Source organism: Fundulus heteroclitus, unplaced genomic scaffold, assembly GCF_011125445.2.
Source record: "Fundulus heteroclitus isolate FHET01 unplaced genomic scaffold, MU-UCD_Fhet_4.1 scaffold_66, whole genome shotgun sequence".
Lineage (NCBI taxonomy): Eukaryota > Metazoa > Chordata > Actinopteri > Cyprinodontiformes > Fundulidae > Fundulus > Fundulus heteroclitus.
Genome location: NW_023397099.1, coordinates 1,251,179 through 1,269,028, shown reverse-complemented (window position 1 = coordinate 1,269,028; position 17,850 = coordinate 1,251,179). Strand labels below are relative to the sequence as shown.

The 17,850-nt window shown below is 41.2% G+C and overlaps 1 protein-coding gene across 1 annotated transcript in view; it reads left to right on the top strand.

The window, feature by feature from the left end:
- The window catches only part of LOC118561537 (neuron navigator 3-like), a 145,352-nt gene that overhangs the window by 87,522 nt on the left and 39,980 nt on the right, over positions 1-17,850 (top strand). The window contains exons 2-3 of the mRNA XM_036133681.1: positions 3,849-3,966; positions 9,472-9,524. Of these exons, the coding sequence (XP_035989574.1) occupies positions 3,849-3,966; positions 9,472-9,524 (171 nt within the window). The remainder of the gene's footprint in view (positions 1-3,848; positions 3,967-9,471; positions 9,525-17,850) is intronic.

The window sequence follows — 17,850 nt, the reverse complement described above, 5'->3', positions numbered from 1 at the left end:
CTTGATCTTTAGAGACTGCTCCAACCTCAGGAGCTGTCCACACTGCCACCAAGATCACAAGTCATTTTAGTAATTTTATGGGCTCTGATGATGGGCAAAGCAACTGCTTGTATGTTAAGGTGACTGTACATATCAATATGTGGCAAAGTTCTAGGTTTTAAAAAAAATCTGAAAACTATCCCCATCTGTCATGTTTGGTTTAAGAATCTGACCCACATGCAGAACACACCGGCACACAGGAGGCAGTTTTACGGTTTTTATTTTCTTTTTGGAAAAAGACTTCTGAGGGGAATCTTTTCTGGAACGGAGTTGATGTGGAGAGCGACTCGGGTGGAACAATTGAGATCTGTGAGGTAAGGCAAATAATTAGATAAGATCACACACGGGATGAGTTTTAACTAGAGACGTAAGCTTACCACGGAGCTCGGAGACTAAGCTGGGGGAGGGGGGGTGAGGCGGACTCAGCAGATGTTGGAGAGACAGGCGACAGAGGAGCCATAGAGCGGGGGGTTGAGCAAGGTCCAGGCATCCGGAGAAACAGCGGGAGGAACCAGGAGAGTCCGGAGAGACCAGGGTGAATCCGGGGAGGCGAACCTCTTGCCCGACTTGGTACTTCCAAGGGTGTTTGAGGGGGGGAGGGGGTTGATCGCCAGAGCAGAATCTGAGCAGGAGTGGATTCGGGAGCCTGGTCTTCAAGGCACAGAGTCACACGAGAGAGGGGTTCCAAAGACACAAGGGAACAAGAGAAAAACACGAGAGAAAGGTTAGATCCAAAACGGGGATCGAAAAACTCACGGACATGAAGCTCAGGAGACGGATCAGTGGTCTTAGGCATACCGCAACAAGGTAGTGTTACGGGCATCCTCCCGCTGTCTGTGCACAGTTCCTATAGTGCGGTAAGGCGCTGCTGAACACACTGCAGGTGTGTGCGCCCCGCCCACTAGTCAGCTACTGTCACCTGTGGAAGGAGGAGAGAGGGAGAGAGCAGGGCTGGCAGAGACTGCACGGCTCTGCCTGCTGAGTCCTGACACCATCTGTAGAGATAGAATATTGAAATAGAGATTGATTCAATTAAAAAATTTATTTAGAATTCAAATATTCTTAAGGATGATTTATAATAAGGATAGATTGTGGATTTTTGTGTCCTCTTTTATTTTGTTCAGAGTTGAGTTCTCAATTTTGTTCCTAATACCTTAAAATACAACAGCAAACACATTTAGTGGCTTTCATAAAACATTTGTGTAAGAGGGATCAAGATGAATGCATATTTTATTGCAGCAGGTTAATCTCACACTGAACTGGTTAAACAATATTCCACTTTAACAAGTTGTCTTTAAAAGTTGTTTTTTAATGGCAAGATTATTTTGCTGCAGTTAAATATTGATTTGTTTTAGAACTTTCAGTTCAATTCAATTCAATTTTATTTATATAGCGCCAAATCATGAAACATGTCATCTCAAGGCACTTTACAAAATCAAGTTCAATTATATTATACAGATTGGGTCAGATTATACAGATTGGTCAAAAATGTCCTATATAAGGAAACCAGTTGATTGCATCAAAGTCCCGACAAGCAGCATTCACTCCTGGGGAACCGTAGAGCCACAGGGAGAGTCGTCTGCATTGTACATGGCTTTGCTGCAATCCCTCATACTGAGCAAGCATGAAGCGACAGTGGGAAGAAAAACTCCCCATTAACGGGAAGGAAAACCTCCGGCAGAACCGGGCTCAGTATGAACGGTCATCTGCCTCGACCGACTGGGGGTTACAGAAGACAGAGCAGAGACACAACAAGAGAGACAAAAAAGCACAGAAGCACACATTGATCTAGTAATCTGTTCTACATTAGATGGTAATAGCGGGTGAGCCGTCTTCTCTGGATGATGTCACAGTTAACAGAACACCAGACCAGGTGTACCTACTATGAAGAAAAAGAGAGAGAGCAAAAAGTTAAAAGCTGAAATGACGACAGTCATTTCAATGTAATACAATGCAAAACTGGAGAACAGTAGACTGAAGAACAGTAGAAATCAGTAGAGTGAGAAAATTAGACCCTGATGTCCTCCAGCAGCCTAGGCCTATCACAGCACAACTATAGAGATAGCTCAGGGTATGAGCCACTCTAACTATAAGCTTTGTCAAAAAGGAAAGTTTTAACATTAGTCTTAAAAATACACATCTTTACCAACAAATGTGGATGTCCAAAGGTTCTTAGTCAGTCATGTTTGCCGAATATGTGTAGTGTGTGCGGGGTGTCTTATTAACACGTATCTAACATCTGATTGTTCAGTAGTATCATTTATTAGAGAGAGAGAGAGAGAGAGAGAGAGAGAGAGAGAGAGAGAGAGAGAGAGAGAGAGAGAGAGAGAGAGTGTTGTTTTCTGATATCTGTGATGATAATGGAGGCTTAAGAAATGCATATTTTTCATTTCTTTTGTGTGCTTTGACATTTACTTTAGCTTGTTCTGAGCTTTGTGGTGGGTTCAAATAATTTAAGTTAAAACTAGATCTCTTTGTTGTTTTTGTACTTTCACTCCCATTAGGCGCTGGTTAGAGGTTTACATATTCTCAACAAGGCCATGAATATGATATTAATTATGGGCTTTCAATGATGCATTGGAACCGTTTTCTTTGCAGGGTGGCCTACAAAACACTGCTGCTGTACATTTTAAAAACAGATGCACAGTTTTAAATTTATTGAGGATGGCATACACCCCTACAATTAATTCATTACAGAGTTTTTGGGGCCATTAAGAACTTTCTGGTGTAATTCTGAGAGGATAGATATCCTCATCAAATTTGATGGTGCTCATTATTGAGCAGGCATTGCTTTTAAACCAGTTTTGATGTGTGTTTGGGATCATTGTTTTCTTTTAACATTTAGCTGGGTTATGGTACCAACAATGTGTCCCACACAGATCAAAATAAATTGGTTGCAATGTTTTAAGATCAACACATTTGAGTTGATTTAAACCTTGCAGCTGCTCAGATGGACAAACCAGCTGTATGGAGAATCCTTTTATTGTCAGATGAGACGAAGTTTAAAAATACCTTTGGAGACATGATCTGGTTCACTCTTTCATAGCAAGGGCAACAGCCACATTGCTACTCCTGGATTCAAGGTTCAACTTTCAGTCGGAGCCTCCTCTCCAACCCCCCAGAGACAAATGTGGTCCCTCAATAATTACAACACACTATCCAGTCCACTTTTTAACAACACAGTTGAAAACTAATGAGCTATGCAAACAACACAAAATATCATGTCCATACACATAGATCAACTTATCAATTCTGCCAAAAACAGTAATTAAATGTTGAGCCAGAATGCTGTTTTATCAATGGCTGTGAAAAGTGTGTGTTTTTTTTTTTTTTTGCAGCTTGCTGATGGATTGTTATTACATTATTGGGGGATGTACGTGTACTTCTGGGGCTGTATGTATAATTGTTGATGCTTGTTGATGAAATTTTAATTATGTGTTTTCAAAAAAACAAAGCACATGGTGATTGTTACATTGCATTCTGGAGAAAGCGCGTTCAAATTTAACTACTTTCACTACTTTGTAAAACACTCCAAAAGTCTGTGGCATTCATAATTTATTAATAATATTAATAAATATTAATATTTTAATATAATATAAAATATTATAATTTTGAGGGTATGTAAACTTCTGACTTCCTTACCTTCCACCTCTGCTACTATCTAGTACAGTTTACTGATTTGCTACAAAGGATTTAGGAACCTTTCAGTGTCTAACTTCTGTCCAAACCTTCCTACCTTCCTACCCCTGCTCTGAATGCTGGATTGTCCCAACATAACACTGATGGCATGCTTTGTCCTGTTGTTGCAGATATACACAGACTGGGCAAATCACTACCTGGCCAAGTCCGGCTGTCCACGCCTCATCAAAGACCTCAGCCAGGATGTCACTGATGGAGTCCTGCTGGCACAGATCATCCAGATCATAGGTAGGTGACTGTGGCAAACATGTAATTTAACAGAAGAGTACAACTAACTCAACTGAGGTCATATTATCAAAACACTTACTGTATGTTACTAAAGTTTTATTCTCCATGGTGCATAAAGCGACCACCCACTCTCTGTTTCACATCCAGCAACACACACACAAAGTTTGGTCTGTGATGTAGTTGTCTGGCGCAACAGTCTGATATTGGGGCCAAAACGCAGCGGTTGTCCTTTGTTTGGGGTGCCTGAGGAGCTGCAGCAGCAGAGATCTATTACTCTGACACCCCTCCAATTAATGCATATGTCCCCCTGTTGTAGCTCAGAGTCTCTACTTCTCACTCTGCTCTTTCAGCTTCTCTTTTTGTCCCCTTCACTTTTCTGGATCTTGTCTTCGTCTCTTTTTCTTTTGCTGACTCACACAGTTTTTTTTTCTAAGTCTCCATTTTTGTGTTTAACTTACTCATGGAGCCTTTTTCTTCGTTTCTCTGGAACAACTTAACCAGCGCTCCTCCTGCGATGTCTCGCTGTAATGGGATTACCTCTGGAAAAGACTGGTTAAAGAGATTACAGTTACAGAGCCGTAATCTTGTTACAGTTATTTGTCTCAGTGGGACCCCTTCCCAGCCTTTTCATCGCCTCATCTCACGGTATAGGGACCAGGATTTAAAAAAGATTTCAGCATATGGAGAGCTCAGCATTGCACAGTTTTGGTGTTATAGCAGCACTGTGGGAGGTGGTGAAACTCTATGCTTGCTGATATATCTGTGGCTTCCCTCATAAGAAAAACAATTTGCATGAATGGGACGCACATCAGAAGTGCTGAAGATGAAGTCTGTGGCGTACAGACTTTTGTTCGTTGTGTCAAACCTGTTCATTGTTTTAGGAGTTCACAGCAAAAAGGTAATTATAGAACTTGTTCTTCAGCTTGGCAGCTTCCATCTCTGCTGCTGTCTACTAACTGGTCCTTTAAGTTGCATCCATGATGGGAGCAAAGCATCTGCAGGCCCCAGCTGCAATGGAAGCCCTAAACATGACCTGTGTTGGAACATGAGTGAAGCAAATTCAGGATGACGGTTCTCTGCCAGCCAGTCTTACTTCACTCAAATGACTCCTTTGGATACACCCCACCCCCACTCACCCTATACACACACACATATCCTTGTTTAAAGTACAAAGTGAGGACTGTGCCTTGAATTCTATTCATTTTAAAGCCTTTCTATGGCGTAACCCTAACTTTGTCCAGTATATACCTACCCTAACTTAAACATAATTGACACCTTGGTGCTAAACCTAAACCCTTGTCCAGAAAAAAAAATGTGAGGACCATAAAAAGGTCCTCACTTTACTAGTGAAATGAGCAAAAAATATTTTCGCTCAGCTGCAAGTACAAGAACAGACACACACACACACACACACACACGCACACATACACACTACTTTTCAATTCTATTCAATTTTGTTTACATAGGGTCAATTTACAGAACATGTCATCTCAAGGCTCTTTACACAGTCAAATTCAAGCAAATAATCCATACAGATAACAAAAAGTTTCCTATCTAAGGAAACCCAACAGAAAACATCAAGTCTTGACAAGCAGCATTCACTCCTGCAGAAAGAGCGTAGAGACACAGTGGACAGTCATCTGCATTGTCGATGGCTTTGCAGCAATCCCTCATACTGAGGATGCATGAAGCGACAGTGGAGAGGAAAACTCCCCTTTAACAGGGAGGAAAACCTCCAGCAGAACCAGAACCAGGCTCAGTGTGAACGCTCATCTGCCTCAACAGACTGGGGGTTAAAGAAGACAGAGCAGAGACAAAAAAAGTACAGAACACACATTGGTACAGGAATTCTTTCTGTTATATGGTAATAGCGGATGATCTATCTCCCCTGAATGGTGTCACAGTTAACAGCCAGACCAGACCAGGCATACCTTCCATGAAGAAAAAAAATCACAGAGAACAAAAAGTTAAAGGTTGAAATGACAACACACAATGCAACATTGGGGAACAGTAAGAAAACTCAGCAGAGTGAGAAAAATAGGCCCTGATGTCCTCCAGTAGCCTAAGCCTATAGCAGCATAACTATAGAGGTAGCTCAGGGTAACATGAGCCACTCTAACTATAAGCTTTGTCAAAAAGAAAGTTTTAAGATTAGTCTTAAAAGTAGACAGGATGTCTGTGTCACTGACCAAAACTGGAAGTTCGTTCCACATGAGAGGAACCTGATAACTAAAGGATCTGCCTCCCATTCTACTTTGAGACACTCTAGGAACCACCAGAAGACCTGCAGTCTGAGAGCAAAGTTCTCTGTTAGGAACATACGGGGTAATCAGAGCTCTGACATATGATGGGGCTTGATTATTAAGGGCTTTATACGTGAGAAGGAGAATTTGAAATTATATTCTTGATTTAACAGGAAGCCAATGAAGGAAAGTTAAAATAGGATAAACATGATCCTTCTTGTTGATTTTCATCAGAATTCTTGCTGCAGCATTTTGGGTCAGCTGAAGGCTTCGAACTGCGTTTTGTGGACTTCCTGATAGTAAAGAATTACAATAGTCCAGCCTTGAAGCAACAAATGCATGGACTAGATTTTCAGCATCACTCCTGGACAGAATATTTCATATTTTGGCAGTATATACCAAGGTTATTTACTTTATTACCAGACGCCAAGTTATTGCCATCCAGATTAGGTGATTGATTAAGAAGTTTACTTTTATGTACTCTGGACAAAAGATGACAACTTCTGTCTTGAATTTAACTGCGGAAAATGTAAGGTCATCCAGATTCTGATGTCATCAAGACATGCCTGTAGTCGAAGTATTTGATTGGATGCATCAGAGTTTATGGATAAATATAGCTGAGTGTCATCAGCATAACAGTGGAAATTAATTCCAAGCTGTCTGATAATTCTACCTATTGGAACCATATATATTGTAAAGACAATTGGCCCAAGGACTGAACCTTGTGGTACTTCACAAGTGACCCTAGAGTTAGAAGAATATTTATTATTAACATGAACAAACTGGAATCTGTCACACAGATAAGATTTAAACCAGCCTTAATCCCTACAGTATGTTCAAGTCTTTGTAGGAGAATATTGTGATCAACTGTATCAAAATGCAGCACTGAGATCTAACAGGACCAGTACAGACACAAATCATTATCTGAGTATATAATTAGTGACCTTCACCAGAGCTGTGTCAGTGCTATGATGAGCTCTGAAGCCTGACTGAAACTCTTCAAATAGGTCATTACTTAGCAAATTTTCACATACTTGATTAGCAACTACTTTCTCAAGAATTTTATATAGGAAAAGAAGATTAAATATGAGTGTAATTTATTAAGTCATCTTGATCAAGACAGGGTTTCTTAGGTAAAGGTTTAATAAAAGCTACTCTAAAATCCTGTGGTAAATATACATTTACTAAGGATAGATTAAACAATTCTAAAATGGGGGCATTAATTAAAGGGAATACTTCCTTAAATAACTTGATTGGGATTGGGTCAAACATACAAGATGAAGGTTTAGATTAAGCCAAAATTGCTGTTTGATACAACAGTAGACCATTTTTCCAGATTAGGTAGGATTCCTCTATATGTGTACACACCATTTTCTCTCCAATTTCCTAACATTGTGCTTCGAAGAACGCAGCTCTGAATTAAACCAGGGAGCCAGCTTCCTGTGAATAATCATCTTCTTTTTCAAGGGGGCTACATTGTCTAATGCAAAACTTAGTGAGGAAGTGACACCACAAAAGCGTCAATTTGTGAAGGGGACTAAATAACATTGCTGCCATCTACTGGGCATTTCTGTGATACTGAGGGACAGACTTTTAAAGTTTGATACAGCATTATCTGATAAATATCTACTATAATGTAACCTTCTTTTGGGGGTTGAGAACTCAGTTAAATTGAACTGAGAGTTTATTAAAAATTGTCAGATAGGACAGGGTTGTGAGGAAATACTGTTAATTCTTCACAATTAATGCTAGATGCTGATAAACCACTAGTTTTATCTGAATATTGACCAGGTGCACATACCAGGTGCACTCATAGACCCCTTCATGCTTAAACTTGTTGTTCATTATAGACATCTCATGCCTAGCACAAAGATCCAGCAACATTAACACGGGTTGGATCCAGATCAAAAAGCAGTTCCTCCAAATTCCACCTCTCTTGGTGATTCTACATGGGCATGGAGTTGCCCCTGATAGCACAATGCTGCTGGGGGACCTCTGGTGCTGGAGGATTGGAGGACTTCTGCCCCTAAATGACACCATCCACAGATTTCAACAAGGCTATGTGATCAGAGCCGATGTTCCGTGTATAAGAACAGACAACAGCTTGAGGCTTTTTGTTGCAACTGAAAGCTGCAAAGAGGTGATTTTCTCACGCCGGAGGCTTGAGTGTATTCCCTGCCTAACACTTCTCTCCCTGGGATACTCAAAAGTAAGAAAATTTTCTGCCCCAGTCAAGGAAATGGGTTCCAGAGCCCAGAGTGTTACATGTGAGTCCATTTCTATCTCGTTGGCATTGTTAAACCTCAACACACCTTTCCAGCTATGCTACTCTGGTTTATAGTCCATGTCCCTAGAGTTAGATTGGGAAACTGGGATTTAGTCCTCACCTACCAAGTAGCTGACCCCAAACTTCGGTGTTTTACTTAAAGAGAATCTCTTTGGGGATATTGAAGTTATGATAAATGGATGAGGCATCAGGATTGAATGAACAGGCTTGATTCTTTTAAACAGTGGGACATTTGCCAACAGGGATTTTTGTTTAGCATATATAAACCACAACCTCACAGGTGGTGTCGGTTAAATTAAACGACTTTGTCATAAATGGAGTGTGCCTCTGGCGGCATCGTAGGCAGTTGCACAAACTTTGTGTTTTCTAGTTTGTATTAGCTGAGAAAGTCCACACAGTGATAAATAATGTGTGACTAGACTGCGTCCCCACAGCAGCGGCTCTTACATAATCCTTTTCTCTGAGTCTTTTAGACCAGTTTCTCCCACTCATTGTTTTGTTTCTGCTCCAGATTTCTTTCCCTTTTTTTCCTCCCTGTGTCACCCTCACCTTTGAAACGTTTTCTTTTCTTTTTAGGACTTCCTCCTCCTTTGTTTATCAGACCCACAAGCATATTTTCCTGTCAATTATGCATGAAGCGTTTCTTTCTCATGCTGTCTGTCTCACTTTTTCTCTCACATTCTCTCTCTCCCTCCCGGATAGAAACTTTACCCTCCCCACTCACCCCAAACAGACAATGAGGCCAAGCAGGCCTGTCACTAACTCTGTGTAGCAGCTGAAGAATTAGGCAGCTTTGCCTCCCAGACATTGCCCCACACCTCGGCACGCACACTCGTGCACCTCCGCATAGGCTCCGTTTTGTAAATCCCGCTCAAGGTCCCGCCGGATTTGTTTGCCTGAACTCAGAAGTTGCCGGACGCTAGCATGTCCCGGCACAGGTTGGACTCTCACGTCTCCCTTCTGTTTCTCACACAGCGAATGAGAAGGTGGAGGACATCAATGGCAGCCCCAGGAGCCAGTCGCAAATGGTGAGTCTGTTGAAGCCTAACTGCCGCGCTACTGTGATGGAAAAATGGTGTTAATGAAGATCATATGAGAGATATTTGCTGCTTGTCTGTCTAATCCCTTAATGTGTCTCAGCATGCCACCGTAAAAGCAGGCAGCAGAGGTGATGCTGCCTTTAAGAGCTGCATGCAGCTCAGCATCCCTTCACTCACCATCAGAATAGACCTAGTTATTTATTGCAATATTTATTATTTTATCAATGGAAATGACACAGAAATGGACATTACCCACCTGTATTTTTGTAATCTTTTATGTTCATGTAATGTAAAAAGTATCCCTACTCCTTAAACTTTTTATATTGTCCTAAAATATTCAATTAATTTCATTGGGACTTTATTTGATAGGCAAACTCAAAGTACTATGTAATTGTGGAGTGAAATTAAAATGATATATATCAAAAAGTACATTTGCCTCAGTAACCCAATTAACTACAGGGAACACATTATGTAGATCAAATGCTCACACGCTGATGTTTTAAAGCACTTATTTCTGTTAATCTTTTTTTTTTGCTTGAAAACACAACATTTAAGATTAGAATAGTATATCAAACTGATAAAAAATTATTTTCATACAAAAATGTGGGCTTAATGAAAAGTATGTTTAGTACGTACATGCTTAAAGGTTGCTATTTTTAAAGGGTATTTTTAATCTGACAATGAGCCTCATTGGAACCCATATTCTAATATAATGAATGTGGCAGGTATTAGAGTGACGTGCTCTTTTATTCCCACCCCGAGTCAATTCTTTGAAAAAGCACCTTTGGCAGCAGTTAAACCTGCAAGTCTTTTGAGCCATGTCTTTACCAGCCCAAAATCTCCCCTATGTCCTTTGCTCAATAAGCTTTGATCTAAACAGACCCATGATAGCTCTGAGTGGAAAGTAGGAAAAAGTAGGAACGCCTTTAACGTGAGCATGTGACTGCAAGACTGTTCCTCAAGCTGAGATGTTGACTTTTACCTATTTCCGAGGCTGTTGGTGAGCAACATAGGTGAACCTCTGCCCCAGTTTAAGTCCTTTGCAACCCATAACAGGTTTTCCTCCAAGATCTATCTTCTATTAAACTCTGTCTAGTATTCCTGCCCCTGTTGAAGAAAAGCAAGCCTCTCCATAGAATGCTTTGTGCTGCATGTCGGCTAAAAGTAAAAACTTTGGTCCAATCTGAGCAGAGCCCCTCCTTCTACATTTTCGTTTATGGCAGACTGCTTGGGAGACTTCGTATGGATTGCTCTCTTTAAGAAATGGCCGAAAACCTTTTATAAAAAGACCATATTTGTGGAGTCAACAACGGCTGCACCATACTCTTTATGTTTTCAGACAATGGCTTGAACATCCATCCATCCATTTTCTAACCCGCTTAATCCCTCATGGGGTCGCGGGATGGCTTGAACAGATAGGTATAAATTCACAGAAAAGAAAGTGAGTGAGGAAGTAATGGAGACTAAGGCTAAACAAAATTATATATTATTTGAATTTATGTTAGATTTTTTTTCAGTGACTGTTTTGAAATCAGCCTGTGACCTACCAGTTGGGCCATTTATCCTTTCATTTGACATATTCTTTTCTTTTTAAGCTTAACAAAACTCTAGAGCTTCTACAGACACGTTTGGGAAAATGGATATTTCTCAACTGCTGATATTGTAATCTGATTTATTATTAACTGCAATGTCAATAATTCCACTTCCTGCAGTCTTAGACAATAATCCATTGAAAAACTGACCATGTTCTGCTTTTGAGGCTGCATGGGAGATGGAGAATCTGGTGGTTTGCAGAAACACTGTTCACTAATGAGCAAAAATGAATCGGAGTGTTTTTACCTTTGGGTATTTAATAATATCTTGGAAGCAACTAGTTGAAATACCTGCTTGGCATGTCATCCAGACCGACTTTAATGACTTGATAATTTCTTCAGGTGTGTTAAAGCAGAGACTCATGTAAAAACTGCAGGACATTGATCTAAACTATTCCGCTGTAGCTCTAGAGTGTTTGTGGTCATTGTTCTGCTGGACAGTTAACCTCATCTCTGTTTCTTCCTGGTTTGCTCTGTATTTAGCTCCATCCATCTTCCCATAAACTCTTACCAGCTTCCCTGTCCCTAGAAGGAAAGCATCCCTGCATCATGACACTGTCCCCCCTTTTGTTTTCAGGGTGTTGGTTTTCCACCAAACATAGCATTTAGCCGTGGCGTCTCTGGCACGATGAGTTAAGTGGGGCACAAAAACTCAACACCTATTAGCAGCAACACATTTTTTTGTGATGCATGCAACCTGACTTTGATCAATTTTAAATGAAACGGATAAATTAGCATAAACCAAAACACTGGAAATCCATTTTATAAAAGCTAAATGTAATTAAAAAAATACATAAAATTACACATAAAAGTTCACCAATATTATTCATGTACTGAACATAGAAAGGTTCACATCAATCCTTCAATGAGTCAGCAAGGACAAACAACACTAGATGGTTGCACACTTTCCGGCAGAGCATTAACGTAACGTATTTTGTTTGTACGAGTCGAGCTTGGGGCCGGAGGATTTGTGCCCCACGGCAGTCTACTGAGAGCATGTTGGGCATGCACACTGCGATTTCAGATATTCATTATTTAAACAAATATTGATGTGCCGGCCAAAATATCAAGGCACCTCAAGAGGATTTAGCCTACTGAGCTTGTCAGTTTTCTGGCAGACTTACATGTAGAGACACCAATGTTTCTAACAGAATTTTTTTGGTAAGGAAATCTGTCTTTTTTACAACATTATTCTGTAAAGAACTATCCTGTCCCACTGAATATTATGAACATAGAGCTCCACAGTGACATCTGGTAGGGCAAGGCCCCACTGGCCCTAAAATACAGAGATGGCACAGGCATTTAGCATGTTGGCCAGAAACATCAATTTTCCTCTCATCTGGCCGGGCCACCTTCGTCCACACATTCATCATGTTGTTAAAAGTTGAATTGCTAGATGTGCATAGCTGGAACAGGTGTCCTTCAACAGCCTTGCAGCTGTAGGGGCAGTGAAACACGGTGTGACATTCCAGGAGGTGAAACAGCTGGACCGATATGAACACTTTTTGCAAGGCACTGAAAGCCATGTTCTATTCCTCAGAGAATTGGTGGCGAGTGGTTTAACCACATCCTGTAAGGTCAGCAACCCAATTCCTGGTAGCTTTTACACCAGTTTTAAACCAAATGTCTGCCATACCTACTGCTGAGTGACGATGTCACATTTCTCCTCTTTTAATGAGACAACGAGCTCCATAACCACCGGCTGTCGTCACTGTGAGATAATTACCCCTCACTTTAACTAGAATTGAGTAATTGTTTATACAGCGTGGGTTTGCTCTGGCATCAGCCTCCCTTCCACTAAAGGGTCTAAAGCTCTCTGGCTGTTCCGGCTGCCTTTCTCAGCGGCATTTACTGTGACTTCTGGGAGTTGATCCTCAGGTGTTGTTCAGATATCATTGACATTAAAACAAGGTAACATGAAAGATTGGATAAAGCATTGCATCTCTCCATATCGTCCCATCACTGGAATGTATCCGAACCTATTTTACGACCGAGTTCACATGGTTAGCAGGTTTCAGCTGTTTGCTTTTTTTCCCCTCCAGCTGTAGAGGACGACCACATTTAAAACTTGGGGAGGACGAACTTGACCCCCTTATGTTGGAGAGATTTCTAATGTGTCATCTCTAAAAACCGTCATCTCCTTTACATCCATGCTGCTTTACCATAAAGTGATGCCGCTGGTTGGAAACAGCTGAATCTAGACCGCTTCACCGCTGCCGAAGAGGCAAACTGCTGCAGCTCTGCTCTGCCAGCGGCCTCAGTATGCGATTGTGTGCATTTGTGTGCAGTGTGGTCTTTGTCTCATTCACTTACTAAGCCTATTGATCCACCACCTGCTCTGTGCTCGCCGGGTCCGGCCAGCTTGGGATAATTAACTTTGGGAAAGCATGGTTGTTGATATTGTGGGATCAGGGGAAAGGAAATACCTGATATAAGGTCATACATTTACATGTTTAGGATTATTGTGGCAGATGCAAACAGGATATATTAGCCTCATCGTGCAGAAACAAAACGTTGACCAAACACAGAGATTACAGCATAGAGTACAAGTGTGTTTAAATAAGCGTGATAATGGGTACAGTTAGTATTTTCTGGAAACTCTTAACTTAATATTCTTGACTGCAGGAACTTGAACCAAGTGAGGCTCATTCTGCTGACATTAAATGATGTTCCATTCTGGAGGGAACAGCTGACATAAACTAAAAGGGCAAGTTAGAGCTGCAGTCGCTTGCAAAAGCTTTTAATGCACCCTTTTCCCATTTCTTCTTCTCATTTTGAAGGTTTTAAGAACAACCTTCAATGTATTTTATTGAGATTTCACGATGTGGCGACACAAATTAGAACATGATTGTGAAAAGGACTGAAAATAAAACATGGTTTTCAAGAATTTTTACAAATAAAAATCCAGTGCAACCAACTGCTTTCTGAAGTCATTTAATTAGCAAATCAACTTATGCGTCACATTCCGTCTGATACACTTCCGTCTGATACACTTCCAGTACAAAATCCAGTACAAGTAGTACATGGAGTCCACCTGAGTGTAATGTAATTTTGGGATAAATCCAGCTGTTCTGTGAAGGCCTCACAGGTTTGTTGGAAAATATTAGTGAAGAAACGGCACCATGAAGACCAGGGAACAGAGGAAAAAGGTAATGGAGGAAGTTCTAGAGGAGTTTCAATCCCTTTTAGGTTATACAAATAACCCAGACTTCAAACTTCTTGCAGCCATACACTTTAAATAATGAGCCAGTCAAGGACAGCATTGGTCGGAGAAGCAGCCAAGACGCCCGGGGTAACTCTGCAGGAGTTGCAATGATTCACAGCTTAGGTGGAGAATCTGTTGATAGGAAAGATTTTGAGCACAATTTGCAAATCTGACCTTCTGAAAGAGCGGCAAATTGGGCTGTTTGTAGTGACTGAACTTGCTTAGCAGTGACTAAAAATATGTTTGCTGTACAATCACAAAGCTATATTAATGAGAATAATTAAACCATTCTATTGAGAGGAAAAAATCCGTGGAAGGCTGATGCTTGGCGTAATCACTGTTGACATTACATATTTGTTGGAAAATTAGAGTTCCACTTTAATCATTCTCTTGCCTCAATATGTCTTTGTGAACAGTTTGTGATATCACACACAATTTTAATAATGATTACAATAAAATATAACTGCCTCTGGTCAAAATGCAATACCACATTACTTCACCCCTCTTTCCAACCCTCTCTTTATGGTCTGGATTCTCGTTGACACTTGAAATACAATATTATCATTTGAGAGAGCAGACATTATACAGCTTAAAGGGCCCCCGCTCCCTCAGACATCAAATCAGGCATTTACATCACATGGAGGGCGGCAGTGGACGACTTCAGATCCCTGATTTTTGTCCAACTCTACAGTAGAAGAGTGCAGGATATAAAAACTGAGTAACAGTGAAATGACTGAACACAAAGTGAAGAAACATTTCAGAACTTCTCATTTAGCAGAAGCCTGTCCTTGACCATGATGATGGAGCACCAAAAGTACCTCATAAATATCTAATTATTAAAATAGAAATTCAGATGTTTCCTAATTTGTATGCAAGTAAAAGCTAAAAAAAATACGTACCTCAATAGACAAAAATAATTGTAAAAAAAAAAAAACACAAACAAATGTAAACACAGGAAAATACATCAATGTTAATAACTTAGAATTGAAAGCAATTGAATAAAAAATGTATTTGATTCTTTCTATTTTGTAAAACACTTCAGAAAAATTGTCATCACTGAGCCGAGTAAGACCCACCTGTTGAGATAGGTAAGATTGCAGCTTGTGACCAGAATATGATCTAAATATTGGGCTAATTATATATGACTTAGACTTAGACAACTTTGTCATTTTGTATGCACAGAGTGCGTACAGAACGAAATTGCGTTTGCATACAGCTTGAAAAATCACAGTAAATTACAGTAAATTACAGGATAAGGTGCAGCGATGATTTTTGTAATCAATTGAAATGTAAACAAACTCAACTATGTAAACAATGCAGGGGAAATAGACAGTGTGCGATTTCACAGTGTACAGGTAAGTATTATTAAAAACGGTATAGTTTACGAATGTGGTACAGAGTCCATTCATGGCTTCAGCAGTTCAGAGTCCATTCTTTGGCTTCAGCAGTTCAACAGTCTGATGGCATATGTGCAAATGTGCACTATGCGAATGTGGTACAGAGTCCATTTGTGGCTTCAGCAGTTCAGCAGTCTGAAGCATATGTTCAAATGTGTAAATGTACAGATATACAAATGTGGTACAGAGTCCATTTGTGGCTTCAGCAGTTCAGCAGTCTGAAGCATATGTGCAAATGTGTAAATGTACAGATATACAAATGTGATACAGTGTCCATTTTGTGGCTTCAGCAGTTCAGAGTCCATTTTGTGGCTTCAGCAGTTCAACAGTCAATGTGCAATATACGAATGTGGTACAGAGTCCATTTGTGGCTTCAGCAGTTCAGCAGTCTGAAGCATATGTTCAAATGTGTAAATGTACAGATATACGAATGTGGTACAGAGTCCATTTTTGGCTTCAGCAGTTTTAACGGTCTGATGGTATATGTGCAAATGTGCAATATGCAAATATGGTACAGAGTCCATTTTGCGGCTTCAGCTGTTCAGAGTCCTTTTTGTGGCTTCAGCAGTTACAGAGTCCATTTTGTGGCTTCAGCAGTTTCGGCAGTTCAACAGTCTGATGGCAACAGGGAAAAAGCTTTTGCAGAACCTGGTGGACCTGCAGCGGAAGCTGTGGAACCTTTTCCCAGAAGGCAGCAGGGAGAACAGTCCATGGTGGGGGTGTGAGGGGTCCCCGATGATGTTACGGGCTCGGGACACACAGCGCTGTGATGAGATGTCCTTGATGGAGGGGAGATGAGCCCCAATGATCCCTTCTACTGTCCTCACCACTCTCCTCACGTTCTTCCAGTCGGAGGCACTGCAGCCTCCACACCACACAGAGAGACAGCTGGACAGAATGCTCTCTATGGTGCTTCTGTAAAAGGTCTTGAAGATGGGCGGGGGCAGGGCAGGCGGGGGCAGGGCAGGTGGGCTCTCCTCATCCTCCGCAGGAAGTACAGTCGTTTCTGTGCCCTCTTCACCAGTGACATGGTGTTCACAGACCAGGTGAGGTTGTCCGTGATGTGCACCCCCAGGAACTTGGTGCTGCTGACCACCTCCACAGCTGAGCTGTTGATGAGCAGTGGAGCGTGGTGGGGCCGGTTCTTCCTGAAGTCGATGATGATCTCCTTCGTCTTCTCCACATTCAGGATCAGGCTGTTGTCTCTGCACCAGCCCACCAGCCAGACCCGGCGGCATGGGCGGGCATTGGGGGGCCGTGCCCGCCCGGTGAGCCAGCTGTGCCTGCCCTGGACTGGAAGCTGTCTTTTGTTTTTATATATATACCTCGGAGTGGCCATCGTTCTATTAGTACTATCTTTGATGTGTCAATCATACAATTTAGCCAATCAAATCAACGACTGAAGGCAACATGCTAGCCAATCACAGATGGAGTGGGGCGGGACACTGAGTTATAGCCTTCAGTCGCCGACGCGGTGTTCGGCTGTGGTCACCGTCGGTGTCGGTAGAGCGGGATGGAAATTTGGTCTGATTACCAAACAATTACAAAAAGTGACAACGAAGCAGACAAGAGCGAGCTGGAAGCAGTGCGATTAATTACTGTTTGAAATGTCAGCACTGAAGTCTAAAGTGGAATAAACATTGACGCTAGGAGGGTTAGCTACGATAGTTAGCAGCACCAGGATCTACAGATCTACTGCCAAACTGGAGAAACTTGGATTACTTGCAGACAGAAGGGAACTCTGCTTTGTTCTGCTCCTTGCGCTCCATACCTGCTGTAATTACAGAACCTCTTTTAGTGTGAATTTTTACTTCAGTCAGTGTTCAGCCTGATCTCATGCTAATAAGCATGTAGCTTATGCTGGACTTTGAGTCAAGACACAGCACTACAGGTTACCCTATCTCACTGATAGTTTCCAGTAACCTAACATAAAACCTGCCCAACTTAAAAGAAAAAAAAGCCCAAATCTCAAACTCTCACGTTTAAAGCACAGAACTATTAAACACATAAGAACTATTAAACATAAGAATATGCCATTAGCACACAACTGCACTGAAGCAAAGAAAAAAACTGTGCATACGGCCTCCGAACAAAATATGCAATCAGACAACCACATAACA